The sequence below is a fragment of the Mesoplodon densirostris genome, chromosome 8 (genome assembly GCF_025265405.1).
Source record: "Mesoplodon densirostris isolate mMesDen1 chromosome 8, mMesDen1 primary haplotype, whole genome shotgun sequence".
NCBI classification, from domain to species: Eukaryota; Metazoa; Chordata; class Mammalia; order Artiodactyla; family Ziphiidae; genus Mesoplodon; species Mesoplodon densirostris.
In genome coordinates, this window is record NC_082668.1 from 27,668,386 (window position 1) to 27,689,707 (window position 21,322).

A 21,322-nucleotide genomic window follows, 5' to 3' on the forward strand; every position below is an offset into this window, starting at 1 on the left:
CCAGCCGCTCTGCGGCATGTGGGATCCTCCTAGACCGGGGCACGAACCCACGTCGCCTGCATTGGCAGGCGGACTCTTGACCACTGTGCCACCAGGGAAGCCTTAGGTTGATTTTTTAATTCCTTGGAAACCATTTTGACTTACTTTGGGAAACTCTTTGCTTTTGATCTCCTTTTGATGTTAAATTTTTAGCATTTTATTGATAACATGGCTATGCTGTTGAAATGTTTCTCAGTAAGTCAGAGTTCTTTTTCTAATGTGTTGTTTTGCATGGAGTTTTCCCTGCCATGTAGTATTCCTCCATCTATAATCAGCATTGAATTTCTCTGAGAGAAGAATATTGTCCATCTTTAGACATAGTCAACTTTTGAGCCTCAAAAATACCTGTAATATACAACCGAGCAGATGAGGCATTGCATCCCTATATCCCTAAGATGGCTTTAAGTTTCTTTCCAGTTCTTGTTTTCTGTTTGAATGTTTCCAATCTTACCTACATTGGAACTGAAGTAAATATTTAGGGTAAAAAAGGAAACATTCTTCACACTGGTTATCTCAGTTTCCTATCTTTATGGGAAGATATCTCAAATGGGCTTTTGTTTCCTTTTCAGCTTTTGGTTCTAATCATCCAGGGACTGCTCCTCTTTGTAAAGCACTATTTCTTGTACCTAGTCCTGCCCTGAATCTTAGTTTGGTTTTTACCAGTATTATAATGGTTTCTTAGCTACACACCATACTTTGAAGTAAGTTCCTGGTAGGAACTATTTTACTCCATCCTTGAGGAAACCTTAATAATAGAAAGAAAAAATAATATATATAACAATAACACAGCTAACATTTGGTCTTAGCATACACTGGGTCCTATAAGCACATTACATTTTCTTGTTTGACGCTTGCAACAATCCCATGAGGATAGATATTGTTGTCCTCTTTATCTTACATATAAGAACATTGAGGCTTAGAGATGTTAAATTACTCATCCATAGTACACAGGTAGTAAATGATGGAGACAGGATTTGATCTGAGGTGGCCATTCTCCAGAGCCACACTCCTAACCATACTCTTTACTGCCTTTCTGTTTTCTTATTAGTAAATTTGTCTCTCTGATAACAAAAATCTAAGAGCTGGCATAAATAATCTTTCATCCTACTATGTCACATCTAATAAGTTAAGATTAGCTTCCTTACCTACTACTTAGGGTTATCCATTTCTTCTTGTGTTCATTTAATAAAAATCTGAATACCTGCTGTATACTAGGTACTAAGTAGGTGGTAGGAGTATAAATACAAATAAATCCCTCAAGGTACTTGCATTCTAGTTTGACAACTGAAATATAAACTAATAAGTGTAATAAAGTGTTAGGAAATTTTAATAAAAAGCCCACAGGTCACAGTGTGGGTTCTAAGGAAGGTATATGGGTAGACCAAGCACCTTCCCTAGTTATGTCATGTTTTCCCACAACTCAAGAAGAACAGTGGTAGAATAGGCGATACTCCATATAAAAGTTAAGTGATATTTCTTTGGAAAAACTTATGTTTTGATAATTGGAAATATCAGAATCCTGAAATGTTTAAGTCGCATATTTAATTTGTATTCTTATTGTCATTTTGTCTGTCATAGTATAGTGATAGCATTGAAATTCATCTTACATCTGACCCTTGGGAGAGTCTCCAAGTGATACTTATGAACCCATTTTTTTGTGTGCATATTTTTCCACACTTGAGTATGGATCTGCCATTAAAATACATCTTTTGATGGAGAGATACTTGTTTAAAATTGAGACCCTTCCTGGGTCTATCCTGATTTATGCATTCATAATTAGTTTTCTTAAAAATGAATACCTTCTTTCTGTAGCAAAACTTTGAATAAATCAACTGCTTTATAAAATATTTCTTTATGTTTCTTAGGAAAAAGTTTAGGTGTCTGTTGGATGCTTTTTAAAATGATTGTTTTTGCATTCTTGACTGAAGAAAATACCCTTTAGTTAATAAATGTGAAGCACATCTATTTTATTTATTTAGCTCCTGTTTTGGTTGTGAGTATGGAATATAAACATAGTGAATTGAACGACTCTCCTAAGTCTCTGTTTAAAAGAAGAGAACTAGTTTGTCAATATGTTTTGATCTTTGTAAAAGTAGATTCCATTTTGTGATTCATAATACTAGTAAACTAAGGGAATGTGAAACAGCATTTTCATAAAAGGTTGCATCTGAATTATAGTGGTTTTCCCTCAAGTAATTAAAATTGTGTAATTATGTCTTTTGGAAACTTTATTTCAAATGCAGAGTTTGTAGGCGCGGGGTGGAATGGATTTAGAGTCAGGCAGGTTTGGCTGTATATTTTATTTAAGACCTTTGGGGAGCATTTGTTTCATCTGCAAATAGTATTTAATATTTATATTTGTTCATCTTATTTTAGTTTATGAAATTGTTCATTGTTAGTGTTGTTTATTTTACATATAATCAGTAATTTCCAAAATACTGCTAACAACACGCTTGGAAAGAATAGTTTACCACTTCTAATAGTTATGACTTTTCAAGCTTTGGCTTATTTTTCTAAGTCTTAATATTGGAGTCTGTAAAGAGTGATTTCACTGAAAATACTTTTTTTTACTTTATTTTTCTAGATGCGCCTCTTCATTTTCACTTTGAAACATTGTTAAAAAAGACTGAAATAAAAGGAGATCTTTCTGAAAATAAATTTGTAGGAGACTGTATCATATCTCCATCACCTGGTATGTCATTTGCAAATCTTGGTACTTTATATACCTTTTACATCTTTCATATACTTATTACTTTTGCTAAGGAAGTAAAATTTAACAAAGGAATGAATGTTAATCCTTAATTTTTAATAGTTACTTTTCACAAATCACACACACACATACAAATAGAAAATACACAGGAGTAATCCTAACAGGATACTTATTGAATGAGAATTATGAAATGTTATTGATAAATATAAAAGGAAATTTAAATAAACATGGGGAAACAGCACTGCTGGATGGTAAGAATAATTAGGATATCAGTTCTGCCTTTTGGTTTATGTTTAATGCAACGTTCAATGTAACTTGAAGTTCTAAAACAATTTGGTTAACATAAAATAATTGTAAAGCCCATTGGGAAGAATTAATGAGAAAATATAAAAGGAATTGCTGGAAAAAATATTTAATCTAGCCCAACCACATATGGAAACATGACAAAAGTCTATAATCATTAGCACAGATTCTATTTTGCTTACATTTAGGAAAGTAGATCCATGAAACAGACTACATAGCTTATTCTTTATTATATAAAGGAAGAACTGTAAATCAATAAGAAAGTGGAGAATGAACAGTAATGTTAGTCCTTTGGGGGAAAATTTGTTTATACACTCATTTCATATCATGTATCAGAATAAATTCTACTTGGTTCCAAGAATTTTAAATAAAACACTAAAATTACAAAATAAAACTTGAAAAATTATAATGAAACTCTGAATGGGGGGTGGAGACATTGTCTATGCTTGGAAGAAATCAGAAAAAGAAAAAAATACATCAGCATATTTTCACTATCTACAAAGCTAAAATCACAACATCAAAACGTCACACAAGATAAATTATTTCCAGATGAAATCATCATCTCCCTAAAAATTCAAGAATCAACTGAATGCCTGTTAGAATTAGAGTTCTGAAAGGTAGCAGATTTTTAAATAAACTTATAAAAATAGGTAGCCTTTACAAATGCCAGTTATAACCTATTAGAATTTGTAAAAGAATAAATTATCCTAGACATATTGACAATGAAAATATAAGTATCTAGGATTAAACCTAACAAGGAATTACATGAAGAAAACTTCAAAAGGTTTACAGAGGAACATGAGTATATGCATATTTGGAGAGAAATACCCTGTTCCTGGCAGAATATGGTAGCTTAAGATGTCATTTTTTCCAAATTAACTTATAATTCTTTTTTCTAAATTTTATTTATTTATTTATTTTTATACAGCAGGTTCTTATTAGTTATCAATTTTATACATATTAGTGTATAAATGTGAATCCCAATCTCCCAATCATCACACCACCCCACCCCCCAATTTTCCCACCTTGGTGTCCATACATTTGTTCTCTACATCTGTGTCTCTATTTCTGCCTTGCAAACTGGTTCATCTGTACCATTTTTCTAGATTCCACATATATGTGTTAATATACGATATTTCCTTTTCTCTTTCCAACTTACTTCACTCTGTATGACAGACTCTAGGTCTATCCACCTCATTACAAATAGCTCAATTTCGTTTCTTTTTATGGCTGAGTAATATTCCATTGTATATACGTACCACATCTTCTTTATCCATTCATCTGTCAATGGGCATTTAGGTTGCTTCCATGACCTGGCTATTGTAAATAGTTCTGCAATGAATATTGGGATGCCTGCTTTTTGAATTATGGTTTTCTCAGGGTATATGCCTAGTACTTAAAATGTAATTTTTTATTTTTTACAGCTTTATCGGAGTATAATTGCTTCACAATTGTGTATTAGTTTCTGCTTTATAACAAAGTGAATCAGTTATACATCTGTTCCCATATCCCTTCCCTCTTGCGTCTCCCTCCCTCCCACCCTCCCTATCCCACCCCTCCAGGTGGTCACAAAACACTGAGATTATCTCCCTGTGCTATGCGGCTGCTTCCCACTAGCTATCTACCTTACGTTTGCGAGTGTATATATGTCCATGACTCTCTCTCGCTTTGTCACAGCTTACCCATACCCCTCCCCATATCCTCAAGTCCATTCTCTAGTAGGTCTGTGTCTTTATTCCTGTTTTATACCTAGGTTCTTCATGACATTTTTTTTTCTTATATTCCATATATATGTGTTAGCATATGGTATTTCTCTTTCTCTTTCTGACTTACTTCACTCTGTATGACAGAGTCTAGGTCTATCCACCTCATTACAAATGGCTCAATTTCGTTTCTTTTTATGGCTGAGTAATATTCCATTGTATATATGTGCCACATCTGCTTTATCCATTCATCCGATGATGGACACTTATGTTGTTTCCATCTCTGGGCTATTGTAAATAGGGCTGCTATGAACATTTTGGTACATGGCTCTTTTTGAATTACGGTTTTCTCAGGGTATATGCCCAGTAGTGGGATTGCTGGGTCATATGGTAGTTCTATTTTTAGGTTTTTAAGGAACCTCCATACTGTTCTCCATAGTGGCTGTACCAATTCACATTCCCACCAGCAGTGCAAGAGTGTTCCCTTTTTTCCACACCCTCTCCAGCATTTATTTTTTCTAGATTTTTTGATGATGGCCATTCTGACTGGTGTGAGATGATATCTCATTGTAGTTTTGATTTGCATTTCTCTTCTGATTAATGATGTTGAGCATTCCTTCATGTGTTTGCTGGCAGTCTGTATATCTGATCTTTGGAAAAATGTCTATTTAGGTCTTTTGCCCATTTTTGGATTGGGTTGTTTGTTTTTTTTTGTCATTGAGCTGCATGAGCTGCTTATAAAATTTGGAGGTTAATCCTTTGTCAGTTGCTTCGTTTGCAAATGTTTTCTCCCATTTTGAGGGTTGTCTTTTGGTCTTGTTTATGGTTTCCTTTGCTGTGCAAAAGCTTTGAAGTTTCATTAGGTGCCATTTGTTTATTTTTGTCTTTATTTCCATTTCTCTAGGAGGTGGGTCAAAAAGGATCTTGCTGTGATTTATGTCATAGAGTGTTCTGCCTATGTTTTCCTCTAAGAGTTTGATAGTTTCTGGACTTACATCTAGGTCATTAATCCATTTTGAGCTTATTTTTTATATGGTGTTAGGGAATGATCTAATCTCATACTTTTACATGCACCTGTCCAGTTTTCCCAGCACCACTTATTGAAGAGGCTGTCCTTTCTCCACTGCACATTCCTGCCTCCTTTATCAAAGATAAGGTGACCATATGTGTGTGGGTTTATCTCTGGGCTTTCTATCCTGTTCCATTGATCTGTATTTCTGTTTTTGTGCCAGTACCATACTGCCTTGATTATTGTAGCTTTGTAGTATAGTCTGAAGACAGGGAGCCTGATTCCGCCAGCTCTGTTTTTCTTTCTCAATATTGCTTTGTCTATTCGGGGTCTTTTGTGTTTCCATAGAAATTGTGAAAATTTTTGTTCTAGTTCTGTGAAAAATGCCAGTGGTATTTTGATAGGGATTACAGTGAATCTGTAGATTGCTTTGGGTAGTAGAATCATTTTCACAATATTGATTCTTCCAATCCAGGAACATGGTATATCTCTCCATCTATTTGTATCATCTTTAAATTCTTTCATCAGTGTCTTATAATTTTCTGCATACAGGTCTTTTGTCTCCTTAGGTAAGTTTATTCCTGGATAATTTATTCTTTTTGTTGCAATGGTAAATGGGAGTGTTTTCTTGATTTCACTTTCAGATTTTTCATCATTAATGTACAGGAATGCCAGAAATTTCTGTGCATTAATTTTGTACCCTGCTACTTTACCAAATTCATTGATTAGCTCTAGTAGTTTTCTGGTAGCATCTTTAGGATTCTCTATGTATAGTATCATTTCATCTGCAAACAGTGACAGCTTTACTCCTTCTTTTTCATTTTGGATTCCTTTTATTTCCTTTTCTTCTCTGATTGCTGTGACTAAAACTTCCAAAGCTATGTTGAATAAGAGTGGTGGGAGTGGGCAACCTTCTCTTCTTCCTGATCTTAGTGGAAATGGTTTCCGTTTTTCACCATTGAGGACGATGTTGGCTGTGGGTTTGTCATATATGACCTTTATTATGTTGAGGAAAGTTGTCTCTGTGCCTACTTTCTGTAGGGTTTTTATCATAAATGGGTGTTGAATTTTGTCGAAAGCTTTCTCTGCATCTATTGAGATGACCATATGGTTTTTCTCCTTCAATTTGTTAATATGGTGTATCATGTTGTTTGATTTGCAAATATTCAAGAATCCTTGCATTCCAGAATAAACCCCACTTGATCATGGTGTATGATCCTTTTAATGTGCTGCTGGATTCTGTTTGCTAGTATTTTGTTGAGGAATTTTGAATCTATGTTCATCAGTGATATTGGTCTGTAGGTTTCTTTCTTTGTGACATCCTTGTCTGGTTTTGGTATCAAGGTGATGGTGGCCTCGTAGAATGAGTTTGGGAGTGTTCCTCCCTCTGCTATATTTTGGAAGAGTTTGAGAAGGATAGGTGTTAGCTCTTCTCTAAATGTTTGATAGAATTCGCCTGTGAAGCCATCTGGTCCTGGGCTTTTGTTTGTTGGAAGATTTTTAATCACAGTTTCAATTTCAGTGCTTGTGATTGGTCTGTTCATATTTTCTATTTCTTCCTGATTCAGTCTTGTCACGTTGTGTATTTCTAAGAATTTGTCCGTTTCTTCCAGGTTGTCCATTTTATTGGCATAGAGTTGCTTGTAGTAATCTCTCATTATCTTTTGTATTTCTGCAGTGTCAGTTGTTACTTCTTTTTCATTTCTAATTCTATTGATTTGAGTCTTCTCCCTTTTTTTCTTGATGAGTCTGGCTAATGGTTTATCAGTTTTGTTTATCTTCTCAAAGAACCAGCTTTTAGTTTTATTGATCTTTGCTATCATTTCCTTCATTTCTTTTTCATTTATTTCTGATCTGATTTTTATGTTTTCTCTCCTTCCGCCTACTTTGGGGTTTTGTTGTTCTTCTTTCTCTAATTTTTTAGGTGCAAGGTCAGGTTGTTTACTCGAGATGTTTCCTGTTTCTTAAGGTGGGATTGTATTGCTATAAACTTCCCTCTTAGAACTGCTTTTGCTGCATCCCATAGGTTTTGGGTCATCATGTCTCCATTGTCATTTGTTTCTAGGTATTTTTTAATTTCCTCTTTGATTTCTTCAGTGATCACTTCGTTATTAAGTAGTGTATTCTTTAGCTTCCATGTGTTTGTATATTTTACAGATCTCTTCCTGTAATTGATATCAAGTCTCATAGCATTGTGGTCGGAAAAGTTACTTGATTCAATTTCAGTTTTCTTAAATTTACCAAGGCTTGATTTGTGACCCAAGATATGATCTACCCTGGAGAATGTTCCATGAGCACTTGAGAAAAATGTGTACTCTGTTGTTTTTGGATGGAATGTCCTATAAATATCAATTAAGTCCATCTTGTTTAATTTATCATTTAAAGCTTGTGTTTCCTTATTTATTTTCATTTTGGATGATCTGTCCATTGGTGAAAGTGGGGTGTTGAAGTCCCCTACTATGAATGTGTTACTGTCGATTTCCCCTTTGATGGCTGTTACTATTTGCCTTATGTATTGAGGTGCTCCTATGTTGGGTGCATAAATATTTACAATTGTTATATCTTCTTCTTGGATCAATCCCTTGATCATTATGTAGTGTCCTTCTTTGTCTCTTCTAATAGTCTTTATTTTAAAGTCTATTTTGTCTGATATGAGAATTGCTACTCCAGCTTTCTTTTGGTTTCCATTTGCATGGAATATCTTTTTCCATCCCCTCACTTTCAGTCTGTATGTTTCTCTACGTCTGAAGTGTGTCTCTTGTAGACGGCATATATATGGGCCTTGTTTTTGTATCCATTCAGCCACTCTGTGTCTTTTGATGGGAGCAGTTTGTCCATTTACATTTAAGGTAATTATCGATATGTATGTTCCTATTCCCATTTTCTTAATTGTTTTGGGTTCGTTATTGTAGGTATTTTCCTTCTGTTGAGTTTCCTCCCTTGAGAAGTTCCTTTAACATTTGTTGTAAAGCTGGTTTGGTGGTGCTGAACTCTCTCAGCTTTTGCTTGTCTGTAAAGGTTTTAATTTCTCCATCAAATCTGAATGAGATCCTTGCTGGGTAAAGTAATCTTGGTTGCAGGGTTTTCTCCTTCATCACTTTAAATATGTCCTGCCAGTCCCTTCTGGCTTGCAGAGTTTCTGCTGAAATATCAGCTGTTAACCTTATGGGGATTCCCTTGTGTGTTGTTTGTTGTTTTTCCCTTGCTGCTTTTAATATGATTTCTTTGTGTTTAATTTTTGACAGTTTGATTAATATGTGTCTTGGTGTGTTTCTCCTTGGATTTATCCTGTATGGGACTCTGTGCCTCCTGGACTTGATTAACTATTTCCTTTCCCATATTAGGGAAGTTTTCAACTATAATCTCTTCAAATATTTTCTCAGTCCCTTTCTTTTTCTCTTCTTCTTCTAGAACCCGTATAATTCAAATGTTGGTGCGTTTAATGTTGTCCCAGAGGTCTCTGAGACTGCTCTCTGTTATTTTCATTCTTTTTTCTTTATTCTGCTCTGCAGCAGTTATTTCCACTATTTTATCTTCCACCTCACTTATGGGTTCTTCTGCCTGTTATTCTGCTATTGATCCCATCTAAAGTATTTTTAATTTCATTTATTGTATTGCTCATCATTGCTTGATTCCTCTTTAGTTCTTCTAGGTCCTTGTTAACTGTTTCTTGCATTTTGTCTATTCTATTTCCAAGATTTTGGATCATCTTTACTATCATTATTCTGAATTCTTTTTCAGCTAGACTGCCTCTTTCCTCTTCATTTGTTAGGTCTGGTGGGTTTTTATCTTGCTCATTCACCTGCTGTGTGTTTTTCTGTCTTCTCATTTTGCTTATCTTACTGTGTTTGCAGTCTGCTTTTTGCAGGGTGCAGGTTCGTAGTTCCCGTTGTTTTTGGTGTCTGTCCCCAGTGGCTAAGGTTGTTTCAGTGGGTTATGTAGGCTTCCTGGTGGAGGGGACTCGTGCCTGTGTTCTGCTGGATGATCCTCGATCTTGTCTTTCTGTTGGACAGGTCCACATCTGGTGGTGTGTTTTGGGGTGGCTGTGGCCTTATTATGATTTTAGGCAGCCTCTCTGCTAATGGGTGGCGTTGTGTTCCTTTCTTGCTAGTTGTTTGGCATAGGGTGTCCAGCACTGTAGCTTGCTGGTCGTTGAGTGAAGCTGGCTGCTGGTGTTGAGTTGGAGATCTCTGGGAGATTTTCGCCATTTGATATTATGTGGAGTTGTGAGGTCTCTTGTGGACCAGTGTACTGAAGTTGGCTCTCCCACCTCAGAGGCACAGCACTGACTCCTGGCTGCAGCACCAAGAGCCTTTCATCCACACGGCTCAGACTATGTATTATTCTTTTCTGATCATTCTTTCATTGTATCCCTTCTTGCTTTGTGCAAAGCGATTCTTTGTTTTGTACCTGGCCCGCCAGCCCCACGAATTTCGTGGCTTCAGCCACCAGGACCCCTCCAGAGCCGGCAGCCTCAGTGAGGCTGGCTGCCCTTCCCTCGGGCTCCAGGCACTTCCATGACGGTGGAGGGAAGAGTGTAATATTTTTTAACGTCTTTATTGGAGTATTATTGCTTTACATTATTGTATTAGCTGCTGCTGTTTAACAAAGTGAATCAGCTATACGTATACGTATATCCCCATATCTCCTCCCTCTTGCGTCTCCCTCCCACCCTCCCTATCCCACCACTCCAGGTGGTCACAATGCACTGAGCTGATCTCCCTGTGCTATGTGGCTGCTTCCCACTAGCTATCTATTTTACATTTGCTAGTGTATATATGTCAGTGCCACTCTCTCACTTAGTCTCAGCTTACCCTTCCCCCTCCCCATGTCCTCAAGTCCATTTTGTACATCTGCATCTTTATTCCTGTCCTGCTCCTAGGTTCTTCAGAACCATTTTTTTTTAGATTCCATATATATGTGTTAGCATATGGTATTAATTTTTCTCTTTCTGACTTACTTCTCTGTATGACAGTCTCTAGGTCCATCCACCTCACTACAGATAACTCAATTTCATTTCTTTTTATGGCTGAGTGATAGTCCCTTGTATATATGTGCCACGTCTTCTTTATCTATTCATCTGTTGATAGACACTTAGGTTGCTTCCATGTCTTGGCTATTGTATATAGTGCTGCAATGAACATTGTGGTACATGTCTCTTTTTGAATTATGGTTTTCTCCGAGTATATGCCCAGTAGTGGGATTGCTGGGTCATATGGTAGTTCTTTTTTTAGTTTTTTAAGGAACCTCCTTACTGTTCTCTATAGTGGCTGTATCAATTTATACTCCCACAAAGAGTGCAAGAGTGTTCCCTTTTCTCCACACCCTCTCCAGCATTTATTGTTTGTAGATTTTTTGATGATGACCATTCTGACCCATGTGAGGTGATACCTCATTGTAGTTTTGATTTGCATTTATTTAATGATTAGTGATTTTGAGCATCCTTTCATGTGTTTATTGGCAATCTGTATATCTTCTTTGGAGAACTTATAATGTAATTCTAATCTGAATCCCAGAATCATTCTTCTTTTGGTACAAAGTTATTCTAAAGTTTATCTCAGAATGAAAATGTTGAATAGCCAATAAAATTTTTTAAAGATCAATAAGATTTCAGATATCGAAATATAAAGGTATAATCATTAAAACATTGTGATGCCCATGGAATCCAAGGGAACTAAATAAAAAAAGCCTAGAGACAAACCCAAGGATTCATTATACAGTAAGAGTGATATTTCCTGTTAGTGTGGAAAAGATAGCCTAGGCAATAAATAACAATAAACAATTCTTATGAAGCATTCCTTATATGCCAGTACAGTACTAGTTGAAAGGCTTTGTATGTGTAAATTGTTTTAATCTGTACAACCCTGTAAGGTAGGTATTATGATTATTTTCTCCTGGACTAGCTTTTCCCAAATCACATTTGAGTAGTAGTAGAGGCAGGATTCAAATCCAATCAGTCTCTCTTAGAGTTAATGCTTTAAACAACTAAGTTTGTCCTGTAGTCAGTGGCATTAAGTAATGACTTTTTGGAAAAATAAAATGAGATCTGTACCTCATACAGCACATTAAAACAAATTTAAGATGGATGAACATAAATACATTCCAGATAGAGTAAAGAGGTAAATGTTAAAAATGGTATCTTAAAAGAATTAGGAGAAAAACTAGGTGTAGTCAATGATAATAATGAAAATGATAACAATCACTAACATGTACTTGAGCACTTATGTGCCAGTCACTGTGCTAAATGTTTCTCCTTTTTCCAAGTACATTAATATTAGACATTTTAATCATCAGTTCTGGCAAGACTGTGTATTAAAAACAGGACCCTAAAATATTTCAGGTGCAATTAATTGATACAGGCCTTTTGGGAAGTACTGTGAAATGTATTACAAAGCCTTTACGTATTTTTTTATAAGCTCATTGAGGAAAAAAAAAAACTTGTGTACTTGTTCACAGTAAGTGTTTGCTAAACTGTTAACTCTGTGCTCTGATCCAACAGATCCAGTTCCAAGAACCTAGTCTAATCCTAAATATGAAACCACCTTTATTCACAAATACATTTATCTTAACATTATTTGTGGTAATGAAAAATTAAAGACAACTTGAAGAGGACAGTAGGAATGTGGTTAACTTTATCACAGTGGAATATACAGCTTTTTAAAGGATCATAAAAGTTCATCTAAGGATGGAAACATTTATCAAAAAATGTTAAGTGATATTAAAGGACAAATGTTTTACTTCTATGGATGGTACAATTATAACCATGTAAAAATGTTTATACTTGTATCAGCCAAATGCAATGTACAGGCCTCTTGGGGATCCTGATTTGAACAACTCGGCTGTACACACACACACACACACACACACACACACACAATTTTTGAGACAGAAATTTGAACATGGACTGGCTGTTGCATATTAATTATTGTGTTAGATGTAATGCATGTGGTTACGTAAATACACGTTTTATCTGTTAGTTTATTAGAGATTTGAGCTGACACATAATGTAGATAAGATATGATGTCTGGGATGTGCTTTAAAATACTACAGCAAACAAAAAAAAAGCTTGTGGGAGAGAGAGAAAACAAGATTGGTCACCAGCATTCGTGATGCTGAATGATAGGTACAGGGGAGTTAATTATTCCATTTTCCATTTGTGTTTCTTGAAAATTTTCCACAGTCAAAAGTTAGAGAAAGAAAAAAATCAAAGCACTAAGGCAAGAAAAAATTGCCTATGCTTAGGATAAAACACTAAAGAAATACAGGAAAATATAGGTTATGTTTACTTTTCATGATTTAATTCTACTTGGAAGTTATCCTGAGACTAAAATTGTTTGATTTAAAAAATGTGTGCATGAAGATGATTATTTTAAGAATGTCCATAATACAAATAATATCATGATGATAACAAGTAGTGCCAACAGCTAGGGAATAGTTAAATGATACTGTCTCTAATCAGGAATGTTAGGTGACCATCTGAAAACATAACAATGATGAGTGAGTTACCAGATTAAAAAAAATAGTTATACATATATCCAAATAAAATCATTACATTTGAAATATTAATATGAAATATATGTATATGACTGAAAGGGAATATGCAAAAACAAAGGTAATTATATTTCTTCTAATGTTGCTCTATTATTTATCTGACTGTAAAAACTGGGGCAGTGTACGGGAGTTCCCTGGTGGGCTAGTGGTTATGATTCCAGTCTTTCACTGCCGTGGCCTGGGTTCAATCCCTGGTCAAGGAACTGAGATCCCACAGGCTCAACCAAAAAAAAAAGGGGGGGGCAGTGTAAATGCTAGGCACAAAATTATTAGTGTTGTATCAATAATGTAGTGACATGTTAGTAATGGGAAATTAAAAGCTAGGAAATGGAAGACATTTGAATTGAATGCTACAGTAACATTAGGCACATCAATGAAGTACTTTTTTGTATACCAGTCTCTCCTCCCCTATTTTCTTCATTCCCTACCACTCCCAATCCAAATAATAAAGTATTAATTAGGTTTCATTCCATATCCATCTTAAACAGCTGGCCATTAATTTTTCTTTCCTACAGAATTAAGTAAAACTAGAGTCCAACATTTATTGAGCACCTACTCTGTGCCAGGTAGACGATTAGTTGCTGAAAAATCAAAGGCGAGTCACAGGAAATGAAAGAAATTATAATGTGATGGGGAAGCAGACACACAAATGACTATTAAATGATGTTAAGGGTACAGACATGATAAAAATATTCTTAGAAAGGGGGAAGGGGAGTGTATAACTCTGCCTAGCAGAAGGTAGAGGAAGAGAAGTTAAAGGTGATGGGAAAAGAGCAAAAAGAGGAACTTCAGGAAGATGGTGATGCCAAGTATAGCTTTAAATACTTAACTGGAATTTAGAGGAAGAGTCAAATTTTCCAAATCATTGTTTCTCAAGTTTTTTTTTTTTTTTTTTTTTTTTTTTTTTGTGCTGTACGCGGGCCTCTCACTGTTGTGGCCTCTCCCGTTGCGAAGCACAGGCTCCGGACACGCAGGCTCAGCAGCCATGGCTCACGGGCCCAGCCGCTCCGCGGCATGTGGGATCTTCCCAGACTGGGGCACGAACCCATGTCCCCTGCATCGGCAGGCGGACTCTCAACCACTGCGCCACCAGGGAAGCCCTCAAGTTTTAATGTGCAAATTACTTTGGTGATATGGTTAGAATGCAGATTCTGATTCAGAAAGTTTGGAATGGGGTCTGAGATTTTATATTTCTAATAAGATCCCTGATGGTTCAAATACTGTTGACCCATATTAAGTAACAAGCTTTTAAAATGGAAAAAAATCACATATCTTGTCATGGAGCCATGAAACAATGTGATGTGTTCAAGTATATACAAATAGCCTGGTATTCCTGTAGGGCAAATTGTATGAAAGTAAATAGATGTTTTTGTGCTTTACCTCAGAGCTTGGATTTATCCTATACTGTCCTTTAGAGTTAGCGATTATGACAGACTGCTGACTTCAGGTAACAAGAAAGTAGGGAAAAGACAAACTGAAGAATTGATTAGTTGCCAATTGTGAGGAGATACCAAAGCCAACGTAAGGGCCTATACTCATCAAAATATTCAAAGTCATGAAAGACAAGATAATGGAACTATTTCAGATATGAGATTACTTTAAAGAGACCTGCCAACTGAATGGAGAGTGATCAGGATTTTCTGTAAAGAACATTATAGGACTAATTGGTGAAATTTGAATGAAGTCTATAGTTAGCTAATAGTTAATTATTAACTTCTTGGTTTTGATAGTTGTGTGGCTATGTAAGAGAATGCCCTTGTTTTTGAAAAATACATATTGACATATTTAGAGTAGAGAAGCATCATGTCAGGATTTCACTGGCATTCAGAAAGATGAAGCCAACGTGATAAAATGTTAACATTTGGGGGATCTGAGTAAAAAATATATGGGACTTCTTTGTATTACTCCAAGTTTTCTGTAAGTCTGAAATTATGTCAAAATAAAGTTTTATTTTCTAGAGTGCACAGAGAGAGGAACAATAGCACAACCCACACAAGTCAGAACGCTAAGGCTCAGCCTTCTTCACCCACACTTCCTCGTATCTAAACCCCATTATCTGTGTGAACTTATGCTTCAAACCAGCTTCTCTATATTTCTACCAATTTCAGTCTAACTTAATGATCCCTTATCTATACTGCTGAAATAGCCTAATCAACTTTTATTTCCCTTCAATCTCTGCAGCAATTTATATTTTCAAAAAGTAAATCTAATTATGTCACACCTGCTTCCCATCCCCATCCTTTAAAATATTTGACAGAGGGAATATTCTTTAACAGAGTACCCCTAAAGCCCTACTTACATAGGCTGTTTCCTACCTGTTCGTGGTTTTCACCATGCTTCCTTACTCTATGCTACCTGGCTGCTGTTCCCTGGTGTTCCCTGTTCCCAAATTTTTCCTGTTCCCTGGTGCCTTGGGCCTTTCTACCATTCTCTCTTCCTTGCCCTTACTATCCATCAGCTGTTTCTGTTCATATTTTGTAATCTAACACTTTATCTGGGAAGCCTTTCCTAGAGCTCTCTTACTAGTTATACTCAGTATCTCTTATCAATAGTACTTCTGTTTTCTATCACACATTACTTGCAGTTTTTGAGAATGCCTATAAACTACATCAGGGGCATGGTCCATGCCTGTTCTTGCTCACCACTGTGTCCCCAAGGTATAACACAGTGCCTGGCATATAACTGGCTCTCTATAAAGTTATCAAATGTATAAATGAAAGGGAAGGCAGGAGACAGGAGAGATGCTGGGCCAAGATGTACCTTAAAATGGAATTCAGGAGAAGATTTGGGTAAGTGAGAACTGAAAGACTGGGAGGGTTATCATCAGGACAGGTGAAGAGAAGGTGTGAGTTACACTCTAAATTGCCATGCATCAAGAGTCCACTACAACCTTACAGACACCAAAGAGTAAAAGGAGGAAAGTGTAAAGAAAACTTTTGAGTAAAATTAAATTAAAAGCATCACTTTAGTGAAGGTTAAGGTTTCCCATGTGCTTTTACAAGACAAGGGGGGTGGTGAGTTCCTTTTAGAAGAGATGTGTTGAAATTTGCCTGGTATTTGCTTTAAAATACTCTAGAAAACGAGTGGACACTATTGGAACACCAACACATGCCAGGTATATATACATTTTAAAACCTAACAATTCTAGCTACCCCATTGTAGAAATGAGTTTAGAATTGTCTGCCATCTTATTTTGCTATTTAACGTCTTTCTCTGCATTCTTTTTTTTTTTTCTTTTTTTTTGCGGTACGCGGGCCTCTCACTGTTGTGACCTCTCCCGTTGCAGAGCACAGGCTCAGCGGCCATGGCTCACAGGCCTAGCCACAGCATGTGGGATCCTCCTGGACCGAGGCACGAACCCATGTCCCCTGCATTGGCAGGCAGACTCTCAACCACTGCGCCACCAGGGAAGCCCCTTTCTCTGCATTCTTTATCTTGGATGGCAAGAAATCTTGAGGGCTACCTTAGAATTCTGTTTACTGTTTTTCATGAGGGCTTTAAAAAGTTGCCATTGTTTTTTCCTGCATCTGCTTTTGCTTTCTAGCAATCTGATTCTCATTCCTTTGCAGTAATTTTCCCCTTCTCTGGTAACTTTTAGGATGTCTTCATACTTATGTGCTATATATTTCTTTTTTCATTTGCTTTGATGCTCAAGTGAGTTATTGAAATATTAGAGTTAATATCATTGTGTAAAATATTTTGGCTATCATTTCTTCAAATATTACATCCCATTCATTCTATTCAATCCTTTGTTAACCTATTTTGGTTTGTCCTTTTTTTCTTTTTTTCATATTTCCATCACTCTATTCCTTTGAGTTGTGGAATTACTCTTCCAAGCCAATGATCTTGACTTTTAGATATGACCATTCTGTTATTCAGGGCAGTGAGCAATGATTTTCTCAATTTCAACAATTATACTTCCCATTTCTGAGGTCTCTTGGCCTTTTGCCTCTTTCTCTTGGCAATATTAGTTATTTTGAAGACCTGTAAATCTGTATTCTGTGAACCCATTAACTTTCTTGAGATGGTTCTTCCATTTGTTGTTTGTACCTTTTCTTTGTTTTATGCTACTGATATTCAGATTTTTGGAGTTTTGTGTTCTCATCTTTAAAGTTGATATTCACCATTACAACTTCTGCCTGCTTTTTATGGGATCCTTCTCATGGAAGAGGTAGAAATTTGCACTCTCTACTGTTTTCAGAGGCAGTTATGGATGGGCAGGACATGTTTCAAACAAAGTGGGGCACCTGGGTGTTGCCTTATCTACCCACCCATCCATTTCTCTACTGAAGCCTCAAGGACCCTGATGAGGTGTTGGCAGGTTGGCAAGTGTAGTCATTCTATTAGTTACTGCAGGTAATTCTTTCTTTCCTCCAGGTCTGGAGCTCCTTCGATTTTGATCACATTTTTGTGGCAGTACTTTCCCATGTGCTTTTGCAGTTTGCTTTTCAAATTTCCTAAGGTATTAGGCTTTCAGAGATTGCTCACAAATTCCACTCTACTTAAAAGTCCCTTTTTTTGCATGCTAATATGGATGTAAATGTGCCGATCTGTGCATCTATGTATAAAAATTTTGACTATCATTTTTAGGGTGCTTTGCCATCTTGAAATCTGAGTCCCAGTCACTGTTGGTAGGCCATACTCTTTTTTTCTCAGTGTTGGTGAGAATTTGGCACTTAGGCCTTCATAGATTTTCCCTATCCTTTCCACATCTCCAAACATTTCAAAAAAAGAAGCCAATTTAGTTATTAATCCAGTAGTGGAAATATGGCGTTCAGATAGAGCAACACTCATGGTGAAACTAACATTTATTGCATACTTATGCCAGATATCCTTCTAATGACTATTACAGGAATTTATTTATTTATTTTTACATCTTTATTGGAGAATAATTGCTTAACAATGGTGTGTTAGTTTCTGCTTTATAACAAAATGACACACTTATACATATACTTATGCTCCCATATCCGCCCCCTCTTGCATCTCCCTCCCATCCTCCCTATCCCACCCCTCCAGGCAGTCAAAAAGCACCAAGATTATCTCCCTGTGCCACGCGGCTGCTTCCCACTATCTATCTACCTTACTTTTGGTAGTGTATATATGTCCATGCCTCTCTTTCACTTTGTCACAGCTTACCCTTCCCCCTCCCCATATCCTCAAGTCCATTCTCTAGTAGGTCTGTGTCTTTATTCCTGTCTTACCCCTAGGTTCTTCATGACATTTTTTTCTTCTTAAATTCCATATATATGTGTTAGTATATGGTATTTGTCTTTCTCTTTCTGACTTACTTCACTCTGTATGACAGACTCTAGGTCTATCCACCTCATTACAAATAGCTCAGTTTCGTTTCTTTTTATGGCTGAGTAATATTCCATTGTATATACGTGCCACATCTTCTTTATCCATTCATCCGATGACGGACACTTACGTTGTTTCCATCTCTGGGCTATTGTAAATAGGGCTGCTATGAACATTTTGGTACATGACTCTATTTGAATTATGGTTTTCTCAGGGTATATGCCCAGTAGTGGGATTGCTGGGTCATATGGTAGTTCTATTTTTAGGTTTTTAAGGAACCTCCATACTGTTCTCCATAGTGGTTGTACCAATTCACATTCCCACCAGCAGTGCAAGAGTGTTCCCTTTTTTCCACACCCTCTCCAGCATTTATTGTTTCTAGATTTTTTGATGATGGCCATTCTGACTGGTGTGAGATGATATCTCATTGTAGTTTTGATTTCATTTCTCTAATGATTAAAGATGTTGAGCATTCTTTCATGTGTTTGTTGGCAGTCTGTATATCTTCTGTGGAGAAATGTCTATTTAGGTCTTTTGCCCATTTTTGGATTGGGTTGTTTGTTTGTTTTTGTTATTGAGCTGCATGAGCTGCTTATAAATTTTGGAGATTAATCCTTTGTCAGTTGCTTCATTTGCAAATATTTTCTCTCATTTTGAGGGTTGTCTTTTGGTCTTGTTTATGGTTTCCTTTGTTGCGCAAAAGCTTTGAAGTTTCATTAGGTCCCATGTGTTTATTTTTGTCTTTATTTCCATTTCTCTAGGAGGTGGGTCAAAAAGGATCTTGCTGTGATTTATGTCATAGAGTGTTCTGCCTATGCTTTCCTCTAAGAGTTTGATAGTTTCTGGACTTACATTTAAGTCTTTAATCCATTTTGAGATGATTTTTGTGTACGGTGTTAGGGAGTGATCTAATCTCATACATTTATATGTCCCTGTCCAGTTTTCCCAGCACCACTTATTGAAGAGGCTGTCCTTTCTCCACTGTTCATTCCTGCCTCCTTTATCAAAGATAAGGTAACCATATGTGTGGATTTATCTATGGGCTTTCCGTTCTGTTCCATTGATCTATCTTTCTGTTTTCATGCCAGTACCATACTGTCTTGATTACTGTAGCTTTGTAGTATAGTCTGAAGTCAGGGAGCCTGATTCCTCCAACTCCATTTTTCGTTCTCAAGATTGCTTTGGCTATTCAGGGTCTTTTGTGTTTCCATACAAATTGTGAAATTTTTTGTTCTAGTTCTGTAAAAAATGCCAGTGGTAGTTGGATAGGGATTGCATTGAATCTGTAGATTGCTTTGGGTAGTAAAGTCACTTTCACAATGTTAATTCTTCCAATCCAAGAATATGGTATATCTCTCCATCTATTTGTATCATCTTTAATTTCTTTCATCAGTGTCTTATAATTTTCTGCATATAGGTCTTTTGTCTCCTTAGGTAGGTTTATTCCTAGATATTTTATTCTTTTTTTGCAATGGTAAATGGGAGTGTTTCCTTGATTTCACTTTCACATTTTTCATCATTAGTATATAGGAATGCCAGAGATTTCTGCGCATTAATTTTGTATCCTGCTACTTTACCAAATTCATTGATTAGCTCTAGTAGTTTTCTGGTAGCATCTTTAGGATTCTCTATGTATAGTATCATGTCATCTGCAAACAGTGACAGCTTTACTTCTTTTCCGATTTGGATTCCTTTTATTTCCTTTTCTTCTCTGATTTCTGTGGCTAAAACTTCCAAAACTATGTTGAATAAGAGTGGTGAGAGTGGGCAACCTTGTCTTGTTCCTGATCTTAGTGGAAATGGTTTCAGTTTTTCACCATTGAGGGCGATGTTGGCTGTGGGTTTGTCATATATGGTCTTTATTATGTTGAGGAAAGTTCCCTCTATGCCTACTTTCTGCAGAGTTTTTATCATAAATGGGTGTTGAATTTTGTCGAAAGGCTTCTCTGCATTTATTGAGATGACCATATGGTTTTTCTCCTTCTATTTGTAAATATGGTGTATCATGTTGATTGATTTGCGTGTGTTGAAGAATCCTTGCATTCCTGGAATAAACTGCAGTTGATCATGGTGTATGATCCTTTTAATCTGCTGCTGGATTCTGTTTGCTAGTATTTTGTTGAGGATTTTTGCATCTATGTTCATCAGTGATATTGGCCTGTAGTTTTCTTTCTTTGTGACACACTTGTCTGGCTTTGGTATCAAGGTGATGGTGGCCCTGTAGAATGAGTTTGGGAGTGTTCCTCCCTCTGCTACATTTTGGAAGTGTTTGAGAAGGATAGGTGTTATCTCTTCTGTAAATGTTTGATAGAATTCGCCTGTGAAGCCATCTGATCCTGGGCTTTTGTTTGGTGGAAGATTTTTAATCACAGTTTCAATTTCAGTGCTTGTGATTGGTCTGTTCATATTTTCTATTTCTTCCTGATTCAGTCTTGGCAGGTTATGCATTTCTAAGAATTTGTCCGTTTTTTTCCAGTGTGTCCATTTTATTGACATAGAGGTGCTTATAGTAATCTCTCATGATCTTTTGTATTTCTGCAGTGTCAGTTGTTACTTCTTTTTCATTTGTAATTCTACTGAGTCTTCTCCCTTTTTTTCTTGATGAGTCTGGCTAATGGTTTATCAATTTTGTTTATCTTCTCAAAGAACCAGCTTTTAGTTTTATTGATTTTTGCTATCGTTTCCTTTATTTCTTTTTAATTTATTTCT

The 21,322-nt window shown here is 36.3% G+C and overlaps 1 protein-coding gene across 5 annotated transcripts in view; it reads left to right on the plus strand.

Moving 5' to 3' along the window:
* Nucleotides 1-21,322, plus strand: part of KANSL1L (KAT8 regulatory NSL complex subunit 1 like) — a 177,097-nt gene that overhangs the window by 141,901 nt on the left and 13,874 nt on the right. For all 5 annotated transcript variants that reach the window (XM_060107421.1, XM_060107420.1, XM_060107422.1 and 2 more), the window contains exon 8: nt 2,624-2,731. In XM_060107421.1, the coding sequence (XP_059963404.1) occupies nt 2,624-2,731 (108 nt within the window). The remainder of the gene's footprint in view (nt 1-2,623; nt 2,732-21,322) is intronic.